The sequence below is a fragment of the Anolis carolinensis genome, chromosome 1 (genome assembly GCF_035594765.1).
Source record: "Anolis carolinensis isolate JA03-04 chromosome 1, rAnoCar3.1.pri, whole genome shotgun sequence".
In the NCBI taxonomy this organism is placed as follows: domain Eukaryota; kingdom Metazoa; phylum Chordata; class Lepidosauria; order Squamata; family Dactyloidae; genus Anolis; species Anolis carolinensis.
The window spans coordinates 268631018-268654789 of record NC_085841.1 but is presented as its reverse complement, the minus strand read 5'-3'; the positions used below and the strand labels follow the sequence as shown (position 1 = coordinate 268654789).

At 41.2% G+C, this 23772-nt stretch overlaps 3 protein-coding genes across 5 annotated transcripts in view; all 3 read left to right on the top strand.

Annotated features, from left to right (window-relative positions):
* Positions 1 to 2724, top strand: part of osbpl5 (oxysterol binding protein like 5) — a 200660-nt gene extending 197936 nt beyond the window's left edge. For all 3 annotated transcript variants that reach the window (XM_062967651.1, XM_008107692.3, XM_008107704.3), the window contains one exon: positions 1088 to 2724. In XM_062967651.1, the coding sequence (XP_062823721.1) occupies positions 1088 to 1223 (136 nt within the window). In that variant the 3' untranslated portion in view covers positions 1224 to 2724. The remainder of the gene's footprint in view (positions 1 to 1087) is intronic.
* A 3092-nt stretch (positions 2725 to 5816) lies between these two features.
* On the top strand, positions 5817 to 15499 carry psmg1 (proteasome assembly chaperone 1). Its single transcript, XM_003214752.4, has 7 exons — positions 5817 to 6032; positions 8868 to 8965; positions 9187 to 9338; positions 11224 to 11286; positions 11940 to 12138; positions 12488 to 12624; positions 15236 to 15499. The coding sequence occupies exons 1-7, from the start codon at positions 5893 to 5895 to the stop codon at positions 15305 to 15307; spliced, it is 861 nt and encodes a 286-aa protein (XP_003214800.1). The 5' UTR covers positions 5817 to 5892; the 3' UTR covers positions 15308 to 15499.
* A 153-nt stretch (positions 15500 to 15652) lies between these two features.
* LOC103281857 (putative uncharacterized transposon-derived protein F54H12.3) lies at positions 15653 to 23758 on the top strand. Its single transcript, XM_062967652.1, has 2 exons — positions 15653 to 21958; positions 22100 to 23758. The coding sequence occupies exon 2, from the start codon at positions 22280 to 22282 to the stop codon at positions 23369 to 23371; it is 1092 nt and encodes a 363-aa protein (XP_062823722.1). The 5' UTR covers positions 15653 to 21958; positions 22100 to 22279; the 3' UTR covers positions 23372 to 23758.
* The last annotated feature ends 14 nt before the right edge of the window (positions 23759 to 23772 follow it).

Below are 23772 nucleotides of genomic sequence, written 5' to 3'. Positions count from 1 at the left end.
CTCCCTTTAAACGGTTATCTTCCTTCAGATCAAATGATTGTGGAACAAGCAAAAACTGAAGACATGTTTTTTGCTTGTGGAGTGGTTTTAGAAAATGGGAAGGGACGACTGTGGACATCTAGAAATTTGCCATGATGGCTTTATTAATTTATTTATTTACAGTATTTATATTCCGCCCTTCTCACCTCGAAGGGGACTCAGGGCAGATCACATTGTATACATATAAGGCAAACATTCAATGCCATACACATAGAACAAGACAGAGACAGACACAGAGGCAATTTAACCTTCTCCTGAGGGGATGTTCGATTCCGGCCACAGGGGGGAGGAGCTGCTTCATCCACTGCGATGGCACTTCTTCATTCCAACTTCCAATGGATGATTTTTTTATGGAGTCGTAAATTAGTTAAATTAGCCTCCCCACTTTATAGTGGTACCTTAATTTCCTACTTGATAGATGCAACTATCTTTTAGGTTGCTAGGTCAGCAACGAGCAGGGGCTATTTTTTATTTTTAATTGTCGGGTGCTTACCCCGCCACGGGCTGGCCTCGAACTCATGACCTCTTGGTCAGAGTGATTTATTGCAGCTGGCTGCTCACCAGCCTGCACCGCAGCCCGACCCCATGTGTTAAGCTAAGTTACAAGGTGAAAGGAGGAAAGGTTGATGCCTCACTAGTAGTTGTGCAGGTATGTCATGGCATCTGGAATGCCTACAGGAATGGAAACAAAATGGTGAGGCACTTAAAATGTATTTAAGTGCCACACCATTGTATTATAAGAACTAAAATTCTAAAACCTTGATTTATTTCTATCACTTTGGGGGGAAAAGAAAGTTGGGAAACAAAGAGGCCTAAAAAGGTATGGTATTCTTGAAAGTCAATAAGCTAACAGGAAGAAAAGGAGAGTGTTACATTATCTTTGTAAATCTTTTTTATTATCAGAGAAACGGTAAGTATGGCCCGAATATTTTTCCCGAGTTTCCTTTGCTCACATCCTGAACTGATTTGGAATTTTATCTCTATAGAATCTGCCTCTGTAAGCACCAGTTTCCTTTCTGAACAACCATTGCTTAATTCATTCTTTCAGAAACCTCACTGCTCTGAACAAAAAGTCCCTCTACAGGAGGACCTCATCAGAAAACCTCTTCATGGACTCTCGCTGTTGGTTCCTTCTGTGCATCTTTCTCACGTGTCAGCTCTTTATTAATTATGTTTTCAAATAAAAATCATGGTGGCATTTGGGCAGCAATAAGAATGACCAGCTGCAGGAGCGGGGAGACTGAAAGGCAAGGAGCCCACTGAGGCATCAAGCACTTTACTACCGACACAGCAGCCAGGGGCAAAAGAAAGAGAGAACAAGGCGAACCAGGGAACCTGCAGAGTTGTGTTCTTCAAATTTAATGTCATTGCCTTTTTTACATGTACATCTACAAGGACCTCTTTACCTGTATGGGCCTTAATGCTAAAGCCAAATGTAGCTTTAATTGTGCAATTTTTGTTTTCTATGTCTGGTCGTTTTCTGATGCAATTAAAAGTTACTAACAAGTATTTGTGCCCCCTCTAACACTACCAACATCTACTTGGGTTTGTAATATGGTTCCTAGTGGCTTGTTTTGTAGCTGTTCTACAGAACGAAGAGGGCACCTGGACATTGATCCAGGTGCCTTCTGGAAAGGAACATCAGGCAACCAGATAGAAAATTAAGCCAACTGGGTATAGATAGCACAGCTTCTCCTTGGATCTTCTCACACACCACATCCCTATGAACAGCACACCACATTGCATTCCACCAAGTTGTAAATATGCATGATTTCTTAATGCCCTGTCCTTTTAGGAAACACGAGGCCTCCCATTCATAGGCAACAATGCCCTGCCAGAGGGTTAGAAAAGCTTGATTATGAATCAGTTCGGGGATATAAGTCTCAGAGTTTTTACATTGATTAAAACCCACAAACACAAGCACTGTATAAAGGAATGCAAACAATATTTAAAGGAATGCTTCTGAAAAGTACCGTTATTCCCAGCAGGGGAAAAGAGAATGACCGTATATGAGCACTTCTGTATATAGTTCATTTTGTATGCCACAGAAATCACTACAGTATTGGGGTTCACTGGGCATATACTGTGGCATAGGAAGGTTTTGTCCACTGATGCATCCAGGGCAGCTTTATGGGTAGGTGCAAGCAACTGCTTCTGTACGTTTCTTTTGGGTGATCACTTGTAACTAGTTGGCTCAGCTTCCCTGTGCTTTGTATCAAAGGACAACTGCTTTCTAGTATCACAGAATGCCCCCTTCCCCTCTCTAGGGCTGATCCTGTGATTGTGTGAAGGCACCTTGTGTATGTTCTTTGCTCATAGGTACATTTAAAGGTTAATGGTCAGGATTAGTAAGGGTTTGCCACTGCATCCTCTGACTCTGTTGATAGTCTTCCTATTTTTACACCATTTTTAAAAGATTTGCAATATTTTATGTAGATTCGCAGCCAGTACTAAGCCTTTCTTTTCTGGCCTGAAGTAGTTCCAAGTGGTAAGTACTGCTATATATATAAAAAGATTATATATATATATATACAGCCTTAAAATATTTAGTGGTGGTGCCAGTCTGGGCTAACTTTCATTGTAAATGTTTCCAGATTTTTAACTACATTCCTTGTGATGTTCCCTCATTAGGGGAAATTTTGTTTGTGCTTGATATGTTGAAATAAATTACACAACTTTCACTTATACCGTCTTTGTGGCTCGATCATTGTAGTACATATGACTTCTTTTTTGCTATTGACCTTTCTTGTGCAAGAAATATTTATGTGTCTATTTGCAGAATTTCTGTCATACCTCATTTTGTAAGATCTCCTCCTGGCTTATAATAAAACCGAAAGACAGTAAACATTTAAAACAATAAAATATAAACATTCTAAAAACATTTACATACTGTATAATTGTAAAAGTTTAAAACAATACAGAAGCATGCATCTACACACACTGGATAGTTATTAGGTCTCAAAAGTTTTTATTAAAAGACAAGCATTAACTTGATGCTGAAATGAAACCAATCTCTGAACCAATTGGACCTCCATCGGAAGGGCTTCCCAACCAGGGTCCACAACTGAAAAGGCCATCCTCCATGCCTGATTTTAGGAGGACCTCCTTGCTCTCCATAAAAGATTTAGCAATATATTGAAGGCCTGTAGGAGAGGAGGAAATTTGTTCGGGCTGTAGATGCAGTTCAAGCTGCAGACAGACACATTTTGGACTTTACACAAACTGGTTAGCTTGCAGTTCACTGAAATGAAGACTATATCTGTGAGTATGTGTCAGGAAACGTGCTCATTTTGGCCAGTGTATTATATTCATTGGGTTGCTGTAAGTTTCCCGGGCTGTTTGGCCACGTTCCAGAAGCATTCTCTCCTGATGTTTCGCCCACATCTATGGCAGGCATCCTCAGAGGTTGTGAAGATTCACAACCTTATTCACCGATATATCACAGTCCTAGACACTTGGGAAGTGTCCAAAGTGTGATCCAATACCAAAGCCAGCATAGTGATCTTGTTTGCTGTGTCCTAATCTTGTTATGTATCTAATAATAATAATAATAATAATAATAATAATAATAATAATAATAATAATAATAATAATCCAGCATGTCTATCTTGTTTGCTGTGTCATAAAATAATAATAATAATAATAATAAATAATAACAATAATACCTCTAATTAATATTCTATCCTAGCCCTCCCACCCACAGCATGCTAAGGTTGTGATTGACTGGAAATATCATCATCATAGGCTGTCGCTCATGGCCGAGTAGGATTGTCTTCCAGAAATAGAGCCTTGGCAATGGATCTGTAAGTGACTGTAGATACCTATTCTGATCTGCATAGACTTTTGCATTGAGGACATACATTCCAGACAGAAGGCAATCCCAACAAGAGTTGGCTTGGTGCACCTTCCTCTTGGCCCATTTCTCCCATTCACCTTCCATTCGTGCCTCTTCAAAATCCACAGCACTGTTGGTAATAGCTGACCTCCAGTTAGAACACTCAAGGGCCAGGGCTTCCCAGTTCTCAGTGTCTGTGCCACACTTTTTAAGGTTGCTTTTAGACCATCTTTAAATCTCTTACATTCTGTTTTCCGTTCTTGAGTTGAGCGTATAGTCACTGCTTTGTGAGATGGTGATCGGGGATTCGGACAGTGTGGCTAATCCAGCAAAGCTGATGGTGTTGGAGCATGGCTTCAATGCTTGTGGTCTTTGCTTCTTCCAGAACGCTGTTTGTCCGCCTGCCTTCCAAAGAGATCTACAGGATTTTTTCGGAGGCAACACTGATAGAATTGTTTCAGAGAGTGACGTTTATAGACAGTCCACATTTTGCAGGCATATAACCATGCTGGGAGGACAATGGCTTTATAGACATACCATTGTGGAGATGCTACATTCCATAGTTTGTCAGCATTTTTAATTGGACCAAGCAAAATGCCATTCGAGTGTGGAAGTGTCTGTGTTCTCCCATTCAGAGGCATTTTCTCTGGTTCAAATAAAGCCAAATTCTCAATGATGGAGTTTTTTCTTGCTTTCTTTGAAATCTTGATAATTTAGCACAGTTATCTTTATGTGAAAAATGCCTCTATCTACTGCTGTGAGAAAGGTTGTGCACAAATCCAAAACAATTTTTAAAAGCTGAGGAAAATGTTTAAAAAAGCACTTTTTGCTTTCTTAAAAATAAACAGGCAAGATATTTTTACAGTGCCAAACAGAAAAAAACTAGATTTCAACTTATGAACCTCGAGGCATTGTTGAATAAATAGCCATAGGTTTTAAAACAGTAGAATGGGCCACATATAACGTTCTCTGGAGGATAAAACGAAGACTGGCATCTGGTGTTGTCAAAGGCTGTCATGGCCAGAATCACTGGGTTGCTGTGAGTTTTCTGGGCTCCATGGCCATGTTCCAGAACCATTCTCTCCTGATGTTTAGTGTCTATGGCAGGCATCCTCAGAGATTATGAGGTCTGTTGGAAACTAGTTAAGTGGGATTTATATATCTGTGGAATGTCCAGGGTAGGAGAAAGAATGTGTGAATGTTGCAATTAGCCACATTGATTAGCATTGAATGGCCTTGCAGCTTCAACGCCTGACTGCTTCCTACTCTGAGGATCCCTTGTTGTGAGGTGTTAGGTGGCCCTGATTGTTTCTTGTCTGGGATTCCCCTGCTTTTTCAGTGTTGCTCTTTATTTACTTTCCTGCACTCTTGTCTGTTGAAGGCAGGTGTGGATGTTTTAGAGCCTGGCTCTAAAATCAGGACAGTAAACAAAGAGCAACAATCAAAGGAAAGGGGAATTCCAAACAGGAAACAATCACAACCTCTGAGGATGCCTGCCATAGATGTGGGCGAAACGTCAGGAGAGAATACTTCTGGAACATGGCCATACAACCCGGAAAACATACAACCACCCGGTGATTCCAGCTATGAAAGCCTTCGACAACACAAATCAGGGCCAGCTAACATCTCCCAACAAAGGCAGGAAGTAGGCAGGCTTTGAAGCTGAAAGGCTATTCAATGCTAATCGAGGTGGCCAATTGCAACATTCACACTTGTCTCCAACAGACAAGAGACCTTTCTCCCACCCTGGAAACTCCACAGATATACAAAACCCACTTTCCTCGTTTCCAACAGACCTCACAACCTGTGAGGATGCCTGCCATAGAGCCCGGAAAACTCACAACAACCCACCGGCATCTGGTTTCCAACTGAGGGCAAGATGGAAGCATCACGGCTGGCTTCATGGGCTCCTCTGCGCATGCCCGCTTGCCCGGAAGAGCCCCCGCCTCGGAGCTGCTGCTCTGCTCTGTGGCGCAAATACAGGAGAGAGGGAGAGGGAGAGAGGGAGGGAGCGCGCAATGGCCACGTTCTTCGGGGAAGTGGTGGCCGCCCGGTCCCGCGCGGGGCTGGACGAGGAGGAGGAGGAAGAAGAAGCCGCTGCTCAACGCCAGGAGACGCCGGAGGACCGCCAGATCCGCCTCGCCCTCCAGGAGAAAAGGTAGACCGGGAGGGAGGGGTGCATGATCCACCCACAGTGTAGAATTGACGCAAGCTGAGCCAGCTCGAATTTCCAGGACTCCGCGCTGTGGAATCATGGGAGTTGCAGTTTGGAGAAGCTCCAGCATTCTCGGCCAAAGAAGGCTACAGACTGGGTTGCTGTGAGTTTTCCGGGCTGTATGGCCATGTTCCAGAAGCATTCTCTCCTGACGTTTCGCCCACATCTATGGCAGCATCTTCAGAGGTTGGGAAGTCTGTTGGAAAACTATGCAAGCGGGGTTTATATATCTGTGGAAGGTCCAGGGTGGGAGAAAGAACTCTTGTCTGCTTGTTATGGAAACCATGAAATGAACAAAATCTGCTTTAAAAACCCTAAAATCAGAACAGTAAATAAATTATAACACTCAGAAAACAGGAATTCCAGACATGAATCAGTCAGGGCCAGCTGACACCTCCCAACAAAGGATTCCCCCAGGCATTTTTTTTTCGTGTCAGGAGCAACTGGAGTTGCTTCTGGAGTGAGAGAATTGGATGTCTGCAAGGACGTTGCCCAGGGGACGCCCGGATATTTTGATGTTTTACCATCCTTGTGGGAGGCGTCTCTTATGTCCCGGCATGGAGCTGGAGCTGATAGAGGGAGCTCATCTGCGCTCTCCCCGGGTGGGATTCGAACCTGGCAGCTTTCAGGTCAGCAACCCAACCTTCAAGTCACAAGGCTTTTATCCCCTAGGCCACCAGAGGCTCCATTCCCCAGGCATAAAGCAGCCAGACTTTGAAACTGCAAGGCCATTCACACTTGCCTCAAGCAGTCAAGAGTTCTTTCTTCCACCCTGGACTTTCAACAGATAGATAAACCCCACTTGCAGAGTTTTCCAACAGACCTCCCAACCTCAGAGGATGCCTGCCATAGATGTGGGCAAAACGTCAGGAGAGAATGCTTCTGGAACACGGTCATACAGCTCGGAAAACTCACAGAAATCCAGTGGTTCCAGCCATGAAAAACTTCAACAACACAAGCCTAAATATCTTGGGAAACTACAGCTCCCAGGAGTCCATTGCATTGAACCATGGCAGTCCAAGTGGGGTCAAACCACACTAATTCCCACCATGTAGATGCACCCGAGGACACCCCGCCCTGCACCCAATTCGCCCCTGAGCATGTGCAGAGTACCTCCCACCACGATGCTAAATAATTGCAGCCCTTTTTTCTGCCGCACTACATTGATATAATGCTATTACAGGCAGAGTCTATCTTATCAGAAATGCTTGGGACCAGAAGTGTTTTTCAGATCCCACACCCCACACCCTGATTTTTGAAGAGCTGCATAGACATACAGGGTGTTTTAATGTGTTTTAACTTAAAACTTGGGAGTTCTTTCTCAAACACCCTGTATATAATGAGATATTATGGAGGAGAAAAGGTAGTTGGCCAGAGCCCAGGAAGAGAGACATGAGAGGAAGACATTCAGCACCACCTTTCTGAAATCTGCAGCCCCTGAGCATGTGCAGAGTGCCAGCCCCCGTGTTGAATCATTGCAGACCCCTTTCCATCTTCACACATATCTAGAACTCTGTCCACACTGCTTTTACAAGTTTAGTATCCTTTATCCGTAATGCTTAGGTTTTGGATTTTGGATTTTTGGAATACTTGTACAGTAGAGTCAACGGGATTCTGGCCTGCATCAATAGGGTATAGCGTCTAGATCCAGGGAAGTCATGCTCCCCCTCTATTCTGCCTTGGTCAGACCACACCTGGAATACTGTGTCCAATTCTGGGCACCACAGTTGAAGAGAGATGTTGACAAGCTGGAAAGCGTCCAGAGGAGGGCAACTAAAATGATTAAGGGTCTGGAGAACAAGCCCTATGAGGAGCGGCTTAAAGAGCTGGGCATGTTTAGCCTGCAGAAGAGAAGGCTGAGAGGAGACATGATAGCCATGTACAAATACGTGAAGGGAAGTCATAGGGAGGAGGGAGCAAGCTTATTTTCTGCTGCCCTGCAGACTAGGACACGGAACAATGGCTTCAAACTACAGGAAAGGAGATTCCACCTGAATATCAGGAAGAAGTTCCTCACTGTGAGAGCTGTTTGACAGTGGAACTCTCTGCCCCGGCCCGTGGTGGAGGCTCCTTCTTAGGAGGCTTTTAAGCAGAGGCTGGATGGCCATCTGTCAGGGGTGCTTTGAATGCGATTTCCTGCTTCTTAGCAGGGGGTTGGACTGGATGGCCCATGAGGTCTCTTCCAACTCTACTATTCTATGATTCTATGAAACGGGCCGGCAGAAGCTTGGATAAGCGAATAACTTGGATAATAAGGAGGAATTAAGGAAAAGCCTATTAAACATCAAATTAGGTTATGATTTTACAAATTAAGCACCAAAACTTCATGTTATACAACAAATTTGACAGAAAAAGTAGTTCAATATGCAGTAATGTTATGTTGTAATTACTGTATTTGAGAATTTAGCACCAAAATATCACGATATATTGAAAACATTGAAAACAAAAATGGCTTGGATTATCCAGAAGCTTGGATAAGCGAGGCTTGGATAAGTGAGACTCTACTGTATTTGCATTTGAGTACAAAAATGAGATATCTTGAAGATGGGAGTCCAATCTAAACACAAAATTCATGTATGCTTCATATACATCAGGCATGGGCAAACTTTAGCCCTCCAGGTGTTTTAGACTCCAACTCCCACAATTCCTAACAGCCTACTGGCTGTTAGGAATTGTGGGAGTTGAAGTCCAAAACACCTGGAGGGCTAAAGTTTGCCCATGCCTGATATACATCTTATGTACATAGCATAATTTTACACAGTATTCTGTTTTATTCAGGGAGGTTCACCTTGTCTGGAATCCAGGACTGAAGGCCTCTACGGAGGAGCAGCTTCCTTGCTCAAAGTTCATCGTGGCTGTCGGTCAGAACGCAGTAGGTAAGCAGTACTAATAATTTCCTTGCTTGCTTTGATTGTTTAACCCACTGTGAACACCTTGTAGAATCATTTCCATCAGCTTCAGTATATCTCCCCAATTTATGCATAATATAAAATATTTATTTGAAATGTATTGCTAAATGGTTACATTGCAAATGTATTGGATAACAACATGCCAGACACAACAATGCTCCATAAACTAAATCTGGCTTTGTTTACAGCATTCTTGTCTTCCTTTGTTTTGAGTTCGGACTCCTGGGAGGTAGTTGGATCAGTCAAATTATGGAACGAGTGGACCAGAACATCAAACACAACCAAATTCCTTCCAGCAGATTCCTTCTGTTTGTTTTATCGCTTGATTTCAGATCCTACTGTAAGTAACCACTTTCTTTTCTGCCTTTTGCCTCAAAGAGGGTTGGAAGATAACTAATGTAGGTACCTGCTGCTAGCTCAGCATATAATTGTCTGAGATTCCATAGGTAATCTGTTAAGTGAGGCACCAACGATCCTATTTGCCTTACATTGTAATGTCTACACCCATATTTAAGTGTTGGGATACCATAAATGTGGTTTGGGACCAGTGTCAGCAATATTGAGTGTTTTGGGTTGCTGTGAATTTCCTGGGCTGTTTTGCCATGTTCCAGAAGCATTCTCTCCTGACGTTTCACCCACATCTATGGCAGGCATTCTCAGAGGTTGTGAGGTCTGTTGGAAACTAGGCAAGTGGGATTTATATATCTGTGAAAATTTCAGAGTGGGGATAAAGAACTCTTGTCTGTTGAAGGCAAGTGTGAATGTTGCAGTTAATCACCTTGATTAGAATTGAAAAGCCTTGCAGCTTCAAGGCCCGGCTGCTTCCTGCCTGGGATAATCCTTTGTTGAGAGGTGTTACCTGTCTGGAATTCCCGTGTTTTTTGAGCTCTTTATTTACTATCCTGATTTTAGAGACTACACAGAGAAGCCATTGAAATCCACAAGCATGTGGACAATTTGAACAGAAAGGAGGAAACTATGAAAATGTACAAAATCTGGCTACTCTAAAAAAAAACTCTAAAATCAAGACAGTAAATAAAGAACAACACTCAGAAAACACAGGCATTCCCGACATGAATCAATCAGGGCCAGCTAACACCTCCCAACAAAGGATTCCCCAGGCAGGAAGAAGCCAGACTTTGAAGCTGTGAGGCCATTCAGTATTAATTAAGCTGGCCAGCTACACCATTCACACGTGTCTCAAGCAGACAAGAGTTCTTTCTCACACCCTGGACATTCTACAGGTATATAAATCCCACTTGTATAGTTTCCCAACAGACCTCACAACCTCTGAGGATACCTGCCACAGATGTGGGCAAAACATCAGGAGATAATGTTTCTGGAACATGGCCATACAGCTGGGAAAACACAGGAACCTAGTGATTCTAGCCATGAAAGCCTTCGACAACACATTGCATGTTTTGCTTAGAATTATAAAGAAATGTGAATGTCCAGAGAAAGGAACCTAGAACACTAATAGAGGTATCCAAATACGTTTTTGTGTTTTTCCACATGTAAAAATCTTTGATGAACTAATTTTTATTTTAAATATGAATAAAATGTAAGAAATGAGTTCACTTCCTGCTCCCCTGACATACTTTCTCAAAATGATTTCTAAGCTCCTTAGGGCGTCATGTTGGAAAGGAACTTGCATAACTTACACAATACTTGATCTTTCCAGGTATTTGGCCCTGGAAATCAAGTGTAAATCCAATGGTGGATTATTTTAGCAAATAATATTTTAACTTATTCATGTATACCCACAGATGTTATAAGCATCATATATGAAACCATGTAGGCCGACTTCATATCATGGACTTTCTGCTTTTAATGTTTTGATTTTCTAGTCTTAATGTTAACACTTTTTTTAAAAAAACAACAACCTAGTTTTAATGTTTTAAAGTTTTACATTTCTGGTCTGTGACCATAACAATAACATTCATTAAATTGCTAGGGAATCCTTCAATCAGGAAGGAAAATGTACAAAATCTCCCTAGATCTGTTTGTTTTGTGGGGATGGGGTGGGACGGGCCGGGGCTCAATCTCAATGCTCAATGCTATAGTAAAGGCACCTTTTTAAATAGTGCTTGTGGAGAAAAATAGGTGATTTGAGGAGTCAGAAGGGCCATGAAAAGGGGGCTCCTTTGTCATCACTGTTTTCAAAAATATAATCTCTTATATGGCATTGCAGAATTTAACAAAACCTGTTTTACCACTATTTCCAGGTTTTATTGTGCCAGTGCAATTGTTATGTGGCTGAAGATCAACAATTTCAGTGGCTTGAAAAGGTAAGAAGGACAGTGGTAAGGTTTGTGCATAGGTAACACAAAGCAGGGGTCACATAATTATTACTGGAGATGGCCATGTCCTGATTATCTTTCTCATTGGAAATCAGTTGTGAGCTGAGGGTCTGCAGCCATGTGAGTTACAGAGTAAATACACAGAGAGGGCAAATTCAGTCTCTGAAGGAACCTTGTGAAGGTGTCCTGGCTCTAAGACAGTGGTTTTCAACCTCTGGGTCCCCAGATATTTTGGCCTTCAACTTCCAGAAATCGTAACAGCTGGTAAACTGGTTGGGATTTCTGGGAGTTGGAGGCCAATATACCTGGGGACCTACAGGTTGAGAACCACTTCTCTAAGATGTATCAGTACTCTTGATTCTACAAATATTAACAGTAAATGTGTACATGCCTTCCCAGGAGTAAGTCCCATTGACCTCACTGAGGCTTGCTCCTGTATACATTGGCACAGGGTTCATTCTGTGATTTGGCTTCCTGTGTGAATGCCACTTCTCCATGGCTGCTTCCTGCACAGAGGCAGTAGGGATGTTTTCACATGAAAGGAATGTGACTAGCATCAGCTATTAACATGAAATAGCCTCAGTATAGTCACTCTTTTCATATTTGTCACACTCACCCTGAAATTTGTATCTTCATTCTAGGTATTTGGATGCCTGCAGAAGACGAATTTGACAGTATTGGTTCTCTCGTCATGTTCTGTTACAGATTATAAAACACCAGAATCAATTATAACACTTCCTTCTCCTTTTCTGAAAGCATTAAAGACAAAAGAGTTCAAGGATCAACTCTGCTGCTCCCTACTAGAACAGCCAAATATTGTACGGGATCTTCCTGCAGCAGGTATAGAATCACTTCCCGTAGCAGAAGTCTGAGGAAGGAGGCGGAAATGAACCATCCTGAAGTAGCAAAATAGCTCCCTGCCCATCTCAGATCATAGGCCACCTACACATTTAGTATCTTCGTTCCCTCTTTGTTTCCCTTTCACCGTTATTACTTATTTTCCAATAGTACAATGTTGACTTAGTGATTAGGAAGGATGTGAGTCTCTGTGGGTGAAGCATAATGCATGATCCCACCTATAAAGCGTCACAAAATGTGTGTTCTATCTGATTTGTTGGACAGTTCATGTTTTTCTTTAGTACTTCATACAAGAGCAAGTGAATGATCATTTTTGTCTTTTCTCCCCCAGTTCTCAGTTACTGCCAAGTGTGGCATATCCCTGCAGTGCTTTATCAGTGTTACACTGATGTCCTCAAACTGGATTTGGTAACAGTTGATGCTTTCAAGCCTGTTCTGTCTTCAAGAATTCTAAAGACTTTGGTCAAGGTAGGATGTAATTATTTGGTCTTATTTCAGGCCGCCTGAGTTGTTGAGAATTTGATCAATATGACCATTGCTGTGAAGAAAATTTGGATTAATGTAAATTTATGGAAAGTGCTTCTAAGCAGTTACAATTTAAAAGAGATACAGAGCCAAGCTGGCTTTTGGAAGGAAAAATGCTAGAGGCAGTATGTAAATATTTATAGTGGCTTGAGAGCATGAATGTGAAGGGATTCTGGGTTGCTGTGTGTTTCCTGGACTATATGGCCAGGTTCCAGAAGCATTCTCTCCTGATGTTTCTCCTGCATCTATGGCAGGCATCCTCAGAGGTAATGAGGTCTGTTGGAAACTAGGCAAGTGACGTTTATATATCTGTGGAATGTCCAGAGTGGGAGAAAGAACTATTGTTTGTTTGAGGAAAGTGTTAGTGTTGCAATTGGCCACCTTGATTAGCATTGAATGGCCTTGTAGCTTCAAAGCCTGGCTGCTTCCTGCCTGAGGAATCATTTGTTGTAAGAGAAGCAATTGAAATCCACACGCCTGTGGACAATTTCAGCAGAAAGGAGGAAACCATGAAAATGAACAAAATCTGACTACCAGTATTTTAAAAACTCTAAAATCAGGACAGTAAATAAAGAACAATGCTCAAAAAGCAGGGAAATTCCAGACAAGAAACAATCATGGCCAGCTAACACCTCCCAACAAAGGATCCCCCAGGCAAGAAGCAGCCAGGCTTTAAAACTGCAAGGCCATTCAATGCTAATCAAGCTGGCCAATTGCACCATTCACACTTGTCTCAAGCAGACAAGAGTTCTTTCTCCCAATTTACACATTCCACAGATATATAAACCCCCCTTGCCTAATTTCCAACAGACCTCACAACCTCTGAGGATGCCAGCCATAGATGTGGGTGAAATGTCAGAAGAGAATGCTTCTAGAACATGGCCATGCAGCCCGGAAAACTCACAGCAACCCAGTGATTCCAGCCACTGGGTTGCTATGAGTTTTCAACAACACATAGAAAGATTTCAGCTATACAGTTAGTCTTCTTCTCTCTCTGGAATTTAGAGGCATGGGTCTCCTGTGAAAGTGAAAAATCTCAAATAAAGAAATGGCTGTTTTTCACCTGTGAGAATACATCCCTGAGAATTTCTAGGTTTTCCAGCACAACTTCATGGTCAACCTTGGTTGGAATTGCATTGGAGGACCTAGAAATTCCTAGAGAGACGTTCTTTCTAGAAATGTCTATGTCCTCCAGCAAAATTGAAAGACGTTGACTATAAAGCCATACTGGAAGAGTTAAAAATGTTGCATCTAGGAATTTCTAGCCAAATCCATGAATAATTAAATCAGCAAAAGTCAAAACCCAAATGTGGAGGAACAACTGTACTTCACTCCTGCTGATGGTCTTCCTAAGGCAATTGATTGGCCTCTGTTTACACAAATTGTGGATTAGTTAGGTCTTTGGCTCAGTTAATCATGGCTGCTCTTATATTTAGGCTCCCGGGAGCTGTTGGAACATATTTTATGAATACTCTGGCATTTCCTAGCTCCCACAAGCACCTGGATTCCCTTGGAAGAAAGATAAGGACTGTTAATGTCAACCAATTGGTATCTTATACTTGAAAAATACCCTTGCCATTGAGATACACCTGCAGTATTTAGAATGAGCTACACATAGCCTTCCTTCCACAGAACTCCTAACTCTATTGAACAGTACAATCATCGTATAGGATTAAGCAACAAATGTGTGGTAGCTCTTGCTGGCTGCTCCTTTTACCATGATCCTGGAATGACACTCTCCTAATTTCTCTTCCAACAGGTAGCATAGGTGGATGGTTCTTATAACTCATTGCCAGTTACTGAACTTTATCACTGTCCCTCACTTTTAGGTTTTAATGTTTTAGTGAGATTGCTCTTCCGCCCCTATTTTTTATTGTCCTTACAACACCCAGGAGCCCTACTCAGAATTCTATACATAATCTTACCCGCTGAGTGTTCAGTTAGGTTTTAAATTGCTGTTGATGTTGTTTTATGCAGTTATAATGTTTTTAATTTTATTAACCTGTGTTTTAACTTATGCTGTTGGGCTTGTCCCCATGTGAGCCTTCCCAAGTCCCTTCAGGGAGATGGAGGCGAGATAACAAAAATAAAGTTTTTGTTGTTGTTGTTGTTATATTATGGTGCTCTGCTTTGTCCTTTTTCTGCCAAGCAACAGCTTCTTGGGTTGTTTCTGGAACTGCTGGGCGGGGGAGGGGGGGGGGAATCTTGGCTATCCAGCCTTGATTACAAAATGTAATTTTGATAAAACTGTGTTGCAGCATGCTTAGCGTTTTTAAAGAGTTGCTAAATAATGTTCCAGATCACTGTGGTATTTATCATAATTAGTTCTAAAATTTTAAGGAGGGCCAGCTCTTCCACAGTTGTGGTGTCTAACAGGAACTAGATCCCAATGGCATCTGCTGGGTTTCATACATAAATCCTTTGGACTTCATGCATGACTGATATATACATGTCTTTTTTTCTAGTACAGAGGCTTTCTTTCATCTGCCCCAACATTTATATAACTGAAAGTGTTCATATACTGAGTCTTATTTTTTGTTTTTATTTTACTTAGGACACTGCAAGAAACACAGAACTATTGATAAAGTTGGTGACAACGAATGAGACTCATAACATCTACACTTAAAATGGGCATTGTCTCTGAAGGATAATTTTCAAGTCTGATTAACCATCAGGATTTGTAAAATTAAGTTACTTTGCTGGGAAGAATTGGACGTATCACTGTAGAGCACTTGAGCTTTGTACCTAGTGTTGACTGTTATGTGGAGATTTTTATTCACTAAAATATATTAAAAGGTTACTTTTTCATTTTTCACAAGCAAGAACTTTGTTTTTTTCCTCTCATAAAAGTGAAAGAACACTTTTTCTACCAGAGGGCAAATTATATCATGTTACAGCAATGGCCCAATTTCCCTAAGAGGTACCAAATCCTGTCTCATCTTGGAAACAAAGCAGGGTCAGGCCTGGTTAGGACTTGAAAGGGAGACTGCAAGAAATTCCTGGTGATATAGTCTATGTTTTAAAAAAGAATCCTACAATAAGGTCAACATAAATCAGAGTCAGTTTATAGGCACAGAACAAGAAATAGCAAGAGATAGGATACCACAGTGCACATGAGGAAACCACAGCCTGCTATTGGCTATGGCCTTCTGCCATGGAAGCAAAGTGAGCACAAGGATTTCTAGATGCCATTGACTGTGTTGCTTATGAACTGGATAATGGCAAGGCAGGCAAGAAGATGGCAGAAAGAAATGTAGCATGGATCTTAAAAGAGCAGGCACCAGAGGTCTGAAAAGGCTCACTTTGGAAAGATTCAGGCTTAGGCAAGGTGAGTGGGACCCTGAAGAAAAGATGCCCCAGATGAATGCTGCAGAGAGGATCAAGTGCTGCAGTAATTCAGTAAATTCAGGTGCCCACTGTTATAGTCTGTATGTATATACTGACTTGTGGGAAGTGTGTGCCATAAGCCCACTGTGTTCCAAGACATTTGTATCATAGATCACTTCCAAAGTTTAATAGGTCACTTTCTGTTTTTAAAATTTGTATTTTCTGGGTTTTAAATAGCCTGGAGGGAGCAAAAAAAAGGTAGAGCAATTCTCTACCACCACTACCTAAACAGTATTGTGAAGCTTGAGGAGGTACAAACCTTTAATGTGGCAAGAGATAAATTAAGCCCTCTTAGATCTTCAAAGGGACCTATATTGTCTCCTAACAACCCATAATTTCCCATCATATTGACATAGACAGATAAGGTCTAAATACCCTGAAGGCACCAGGTCCCATCTCATCATGTAAGATAGGCAGGGTCAGTCCTGTTGTGTGGATGAGAGACCATCAATAGATGCCAAGTGCTGCAGGGATTATTTCAGAGGAAGGAACTGACAAAACCACTTCTTAAGTATTCCTTGTCTAAGAAAATCCTGCAAAATTTGCCGAGTCACTGTTAAGTCAACAGGTGACTTAAAGGCACATAGATAAACTATACCCAAGAACAGCATTATGTAATTTTATATGTATTTTATTAGAGTGGACAATAGCAGTGCTAAACATAATTGCCACTGTGTAAGCTACACTGAACTCATGTGGATTAAATGAGGGCATTGCCCCCTTAAATAAGAATTCTGCCTCCCATTACATTTTTCTACAGTCCTCATAATTTTAGCTTTGCTCAAAATGAGATGTTGAAACTTTGAAACACTGAGAGGTCTTCTGTGTACCACATACATATTCTCTTCTTAACTTTGTCCTTTTTATTGCATGTCTAAACTGTATGTCTGAAGTCAGAGCTGAAGTTTTAAGTTACACCAATAGTAGAAATTTGAGGACCAAAAACAAATTTCATAAAGAGGCAGAATTCTTACTTTTGCATTTGCCCTCCCTGTAGCCTCACCCTTGATTAGACTCTGACCCCTGCTTCAGCCTGCATAGGTTCAGCTTGTAAAACACAGTGGGCTTTGACCAAGATCTTCAGTCATCTGAAACTTTAGCTTGTATCTAGGAAAGGAATCCATCTTAGAAGTAATCATGTTTAGATGGTTAAATAGAAGTAGTAACTTAGAGCCCTTCCACACAGCCATATAACCCAGAATATCAAGGCAGATAATCCACAATATCTGCTTTGAACTGGGTTATCTGAGTCCACACTGCCATATAATCCAGTTCAGTGTGGATTTTATTCAGCTGTGTGGAAGGAGTTTCATTCATACAAGCAGGAAGATGCATATTTTGCTCAGTTTATGACTTTATATTTGACACTCAGTCATAGATAATAATAAATCATGGATTATGTTATCGCCATTAAATAGCCAGAGCAAAGTGTATCTGTTTAATACTCTTTTCATCTGAATTGTTTGTATTACTTTATGTGTGTATTTCTTATATCCTGTAAATTACCTTGCATCTCAATCTTAGATATATTTATATTTATTGTGTCAGAAGCAAATTGAGGAAACAGTTATAATGTATTTAAAAACACAAAGTTAAAAACTTCACATTATATTAGATTTTCTTTGACCAGAAGCTGGTGGTCTTAGAAAAAAGAAGAGATACAAATAAAGTAGTGGATGGATTGAAAACAATGCAATAAATTGAGTACTAACATAACATAGGCATTATTACAAATTAATAAGAAAAAATGCATTATAAAATACAACTCTGCTATACCAATGAAAAGACAGCAGAGCACGGCAGTAGTTTCCTGAAGATCAGGGGTTTTCTTGTTCAGAACATAGCATAATAACTTACGTGCCCCAAACCAATATTCTTCAGCCCTGGAAGACTATCACCAGTAAACTATTCAAGATCTTTATGGCCTGCTTTCAAGTTCCCAGTGCATATGGAAACCTACACTGTCATACAAAAGAGACCAGGGTCTAGCATATAGACTATATAACACATACAGTTTATTGTTTGAGGCATATATGTAAGTTCAATTCAGTTTTTATTAAATATTTTGAACCAAGGAGCATTAAAATATGAAAGGAAAATGGTTTATGATGAAAATCTTATTTTGTGCTCTCTTTTTACTTGTACAAGAGAGTTTATAAATACAGATTTACTGTTATCCTGGACTTTTCTTTATTTGTATTGTCTCATTTTCTTTATTTTTCATGTTGTGCCAGTATACTCTGCTCTATGTATGATTAGTATACCTTTCACCTATTATGCTGTTTGTCTTATAAATCGTATTGTCACATACGTCACAGAAACAAACAAAAAGCTTGGCTTCTCACTGAACATTAAGAATACCAAAGTGGTCTTCCAGCAGGCACCAGTCAATCCCTCTGCAAGGCCAGAAACACAGCTTAATTGTGTTAAGTTAGAAAATGTTGACCATTTCCACTACCTTGGCAGCCAGGTTTCTACAAAAGTCAACACTGACACTGAAATACAACACTGTCTGAGCTTTGCGAGTGCAGCATTTTTCTGAATGAAGCAGGGACTGTTTGAGAATCAGGACATTCATAGGGAGACCAAGATGCTTGTTTATAAAGCTATTGCCCTGTTATACACCTGTAAAACGTGGACAGTCTATGCATGTCACACTCAACTCCTGGAAAGATTCCATCAGTGTTGCCTCCCAAAAATCCTCTAAATCTCTTCGGAAGACAGGCGGACAAACATCAGCATACTGGAAGACGCAAAGACCACCAGCATTGAAGTGATGATCCTTTGCGATCAACTTTGCTGTACTGGCCACGTTCTCTAAATACCCAATCACCATCTCCCAAAGCAGGTACTGTACTCACAACTCAAGAATGGAAAACGGAATGGAATGTTGGTGGACAGGAAAAGAAATTTAAAGATGGGCTTAAAGCTAACCTTAAAAGCTGCAGCATAGACACTGAGAACTGGGAAGCCCTGGTCCTCAAGCATTCTAACTAGAGGTCAGCTGTGACGAACAGTGCTGTGGAATTTGAAGAGGCATGAATTGAGAGCGAAAGGGAGAAATGGGCCAAGAGGAAGGCATATCAAGCAAATCCTGACCGGGACTGCCTTCCACCTGAAAATATATGCAGAAGAACATGCAGGTCTAGAATAGGTTTCTACAGTCACCTATGGAACCACCCCCAAGACCCTATACTTGGAAGGCAATCATACTCAGACACAAGTGATCACTGATGATTGTGACATGTATTTCACATCACAGTTTGTGCTGATTTAGAGTTTGTGGCATGTCACTAACCATATTTACAGATTGTTTACAAAGTTAGAGTTGGCACTGATTTCCTAAAGGTTTGCTATTTATGCTCTTATTTATAACAGAAATTACTCAAGTGATCACCGATGATTGTGACATGTATTTCACATCATAGTTTGTGCTGATTTAGAGTTTGTGGTATGTCACTAACCATATTTACAGATTGTTTACAAAGTTAGGGTTGACACTGATTTCCTAAAGGCTGCTATTTATGCTCTTATTTATAACAGAAATTACTCCAGGCAGTCCCCAAGTTACAAACATATGACTTACGAAAGACTAATTATTAAAAATGGTGGTGAGACCAGGAAATAAGAGAAATCTGCCCTTAGGAAGGGAAATTCACTCCTAGAAGAGTCATGGAGATACGGAGTATCTGCTGAAGCTTTGTTGCCAATTCTTGTTTCCACAACAAAATCCAATTATTACTGGGACAGAAAATGAGGTGAAATCTTCTGAACAAGGGCACAGGCAGCAAAACAAATCCAACAGGGCTGTTAACCCTTCCTTATGCTATACAAAGAATATAATAGCTAGAGTTATCCCTAGAACAAGTAAGAACTAAGATGACTAATCTGAAGCTATTTTATGTTGGATATGAGATAACAAGTCATTGGGAAAGAGGGTAATGTGAAAAGCAGTAGGGAAATAAGGGAGTGAGTCAATCAAGAAAGCCACAGTCCGAAGCTGGCAAGACCTAAGGCTAGTTGATAATGGGGCTCTTGGGTGCCTCTTGTTCATAGGGTCACTATAGATTGAAATGGACTTGATGTTAAATAACAGCATCAGAGTGGAGTTCAACTTATGAATGGGACTTACAAATATTACATGAAATAATCTTCATTTATGGTGACCTTGTACTTGAACATAGAAGCCAACATTAGCATTTAATAGCTGTTTTTAAATGCTAGATTTAGACATTTCTTTTTAAATAAAGACATTAATTTTGTTTGTACTTTTGGATCACAGCTCTTGCAGTCTTGCAACTTTCACACCATAACATGTCTGGCATCCAGCTAAAAGGAGTAATCTAGGAACAGCTTGAAAAAGTGTATTAAATACAATACAATACAATATTATACTAATATAATAATAATAATACAATATAATATTAATTATATGTTATATATTACATGTAATATTACTAATGATATAGTGATATATAGTAATTTAATGCTAATATTGTGCTATGCTAATAATATATTTTATGTACATATGATTTATAAGCCGCTTTGAGTCCCCTTCGGGGTGAGAAGGGCGGGATATAAATTTAGTAAGTAAACAAATAAATAAATAAATAAATGATTCAATTTTGTGAATTCACCTTGCCAAACATGTGGGTTATTTCTTTCAAAATGAAGTCTTCTCTGTAAAATAGCAGAAAATAACATTGTACTTGTCAGCTTGCAAAGACTTTCTTTTTTCAAAAAATAAATCATATCTCAGCAGAGAGAGAAACTGTTTACACCTCTATTCATTGCCAAAAAAAAGTACTGGCACTGGACTTCCACTCGCTTTCAAACATACAAGTAGTAATAGGGGCCACCTCTCGTCAAACTCATTTTTGACAGGTGCCACGCCCCCTTGAAGCAGGAAGTCCTGCCCCTTGAAGCAGGAAGTGCCACCTCCTAAAAGAGGAACTCCCTCCTCCTAAAAACAGGAAATGCAATCCCGGGAGACCCTTCCCCCTGAGGTGAAGCCCTCCCACAACCCACAGCCCACCCCCACCCCCCCCACCCCCAGGGGCAAGCACAGACATGTTTCAATGAGGCATTCATGGTGATGCGTATGGGCTGAAAGGCCCCTTGCCTAGACTGACCCCTCTGCTTGAGGAAATGGGGCAGCCAGGACCGTGTGCTAGGTCTTAGTGGTGAGCTCTGTGCTCTGTGACCAACAGCCAATGGATTTAGGCCCATAAGGTCATCATGTGATACTGGGAGGGCCCATTAGGGCGGAGCTTTTAGGAATAAATACTCCATGTGAGTTTTAGTGCATCCCTTGACTGCTTTCAGAGGAATGGAAAATATGGAATCACCAGATGGCCCTTCAAGCTCAGCGTGCCTTTCAGTACCGGAAGTGCCTAGAAAGAAACAAACTGCTATGAAAAGAAGAGCTGAAAGCGGCTATAGGTATTGGGCCTATCCAAACATGTCAGGAACAACAGGACTTTCCCTACCTGTGACACCAATGAATAGTCCTAAAAAGCCGCGAGAATCCTCGAATGCTAAACCTCCGACAAGGCTTAACTTATTACCAGGTCTTTATGCTGTGAAAAATAAATTCACAGAGGTTAAGCCTGATTTAAATGATCAGGGCACAGACAGGATCGATTTGAAAAAGCTTTTCCCTGAAATGCCGAGAATGTATCATGCTGATGCTACTGCTGTTCTTGAAGAGGCGGATGAAGAGATGCTTTGTAAAACAGACTATAAGGATATTGAGAGAACGGGAGAAGAACCAACCTCAGGCAGATGCGTCCATCGGTCACTCCTAGAGGAGCTGTTGAAGGATGGAGCGGCGGAAAAGGAAGTCATGGCTGTTGATGAAAACACAACTGATGGTTTCGAGAATATTACGGTACGTGTTAGAATACTTGTTTGGGGAGTTGGTGGGGATTGGTCTGGTATGGGGAAGTGAGATGTGTGAGCAATATGAGATATCTTTAGGAATGATGAAATGAGTGTTGTAGACTCAATGCTATTTGTTTGATCTCCGTAGGGCTGTATCCAGTTTTCTGGTGATGTGGAGGATCTTCAGATTGGCGACTCTCAGACCATGGAGCTTTTCAGCATGCCGCGTGTTTAAAGCCTGTTCTGCAGAGCAGAGCTGCTATGTGTGTCTCACAATAAAATTGGTTTGTTTTGTACCCCTGTGTTCATACTTGCATTCGGTGACATAATGTCAGAGTCCGATGAAATCCTAAAGAAAATATATTTTTCGCCGGGTAAGGTGGGAAGCCTCGGAGGTGTTTGGCCGCTTTTTCAAGAGGCCAAAAAACAATGCAAAACTGTAAGGAAGGGGGATGTTACTCAATGGCTATCCAAACAAGACAGTTACACGTTACACAGGCCAGCAAGGATCCATTTTAAAAGAAACAAGACTATTGTATCTCATGTGGATTCTCAATGGCAGGCTGATTTAGTGGATATGCAGCGACTTTCCAAGTTTAACAGGGGTTACAAGTACATTTTAACAGTGATAGATATCCTGTCTAAATACGCATGGGGGTTGCCTCTGAAGGATAAGTCAGGTAGAGAGGTGTCGGAGGCCTTTAACACTATCTTCACTCAAGATGGTCGAAAACCTGAAAAATTACAGACAGACCGGGGTCGGGAGTTTCTAAACAAGGCGGTAAGCACTCTGTTGAAACATCATGGGGTTCACCACTTTGTCACCAACAATGAAGTTAAAGCAGGAGTTGTGGAGCGGTTTAACAGAACTTTAAAAACAAAAATGTGGAGATATTTCACAGCTCATAACACTTTTACATATATTGATGTATTGCCTATGTTCCTCAAAAGTTATAACCACAGTTTTCACCATACTATCAAAACAAGGCCCGTAGATGTTAACGATTCCAACGCTCTAGACGTGTGGAGGAAAGTTTATGGGCCACATGTGAAAAGAAAAGAGGAGTTATCGCAATTCAGAAAAGGAGACCATGTGAGGATTTCCAAAAGCAAGGGTAAATTTGCTAAGGGGTACGAACAGAATTTTACCAGTGAGATATTCATCGTGGACCAGGTTCTTCAAAAAACATCCAGGCCTGTATTTCTATTGAAAGATTATGCGGGTGAAGATGTCATTGGCACCTTTTATCCTGAAGAACTGCAAAAGATTAATACTGACAAAGACCGCATCTACAGGATTGAAAAAATTCTAGCCACAAAAGGTCGGGGTGCGAGAAAGCAATGCCTAGTGAAATGGTTAGGCTGGCCTAGCAAGTTCAACAGTTGGGTTCTGGCTTCCGAAGTAACAGAACCTGAGTAGCGGCAGTGTTTTTTATACGCCTAGGAAAATGGGGGGAGGTAGTTTTTATCTCACACTACCTAGCAACGCGAGTGCTAGAGCCTTCCCTAGGAACAGCATTTCAAGCTTTACTATATCTTTAGCAAAACCTCTAGAGCTCTCAGGGGCATGGGAAGTAGGACTAGTTGAGATACAGTACCCCCACACCTGGAATAACGTGACCACCGACCCACGCTTTGAAATTGCACAGGGGGAAAAGAAGTGGTCCTTCCAGCTGCAGAATGGATATTATTCCAGCATCCCCGAGCTGTTGGAATACATGAACGAACGCATATCATCACGCAAGAGACCGCCCGATGCGATTCTTAAGTATGACCCCGCAACCAGAAAGGTCCTAATTAAACCCGAGAATCAGTGTACAA

Coding starts and splice junctions, on each gene's coding strand:
- psmg1 (XM_003214752.4), top strand. CDS start 5,893: ATGGCCACGTTCTTCGGGGAAGTGGTGGCCGCCCGGTCCCGCGCGGGG. Junction 8,966..9,186: donor TGTCGGTCAGAACGCAGTAG/GTAAGCAGTACT, acceptor CTTTGTTTACAG/CATTCTTGTCTTCCTTTGTT. Junction 12,625..15,235: donor TTCTAAAGACTTTGGTCAAG/GTAGGATGTAAT, acceptor TATTTTACTTAG/GACACTGCAAGAAACACAGA.
- LOC103281857 (XM_062967652.1), top strand. CDS start 22,280: ATGTCAGAGTCCGATGAAATCCTAAAGAAAATATATTTTTCGCCGGGT.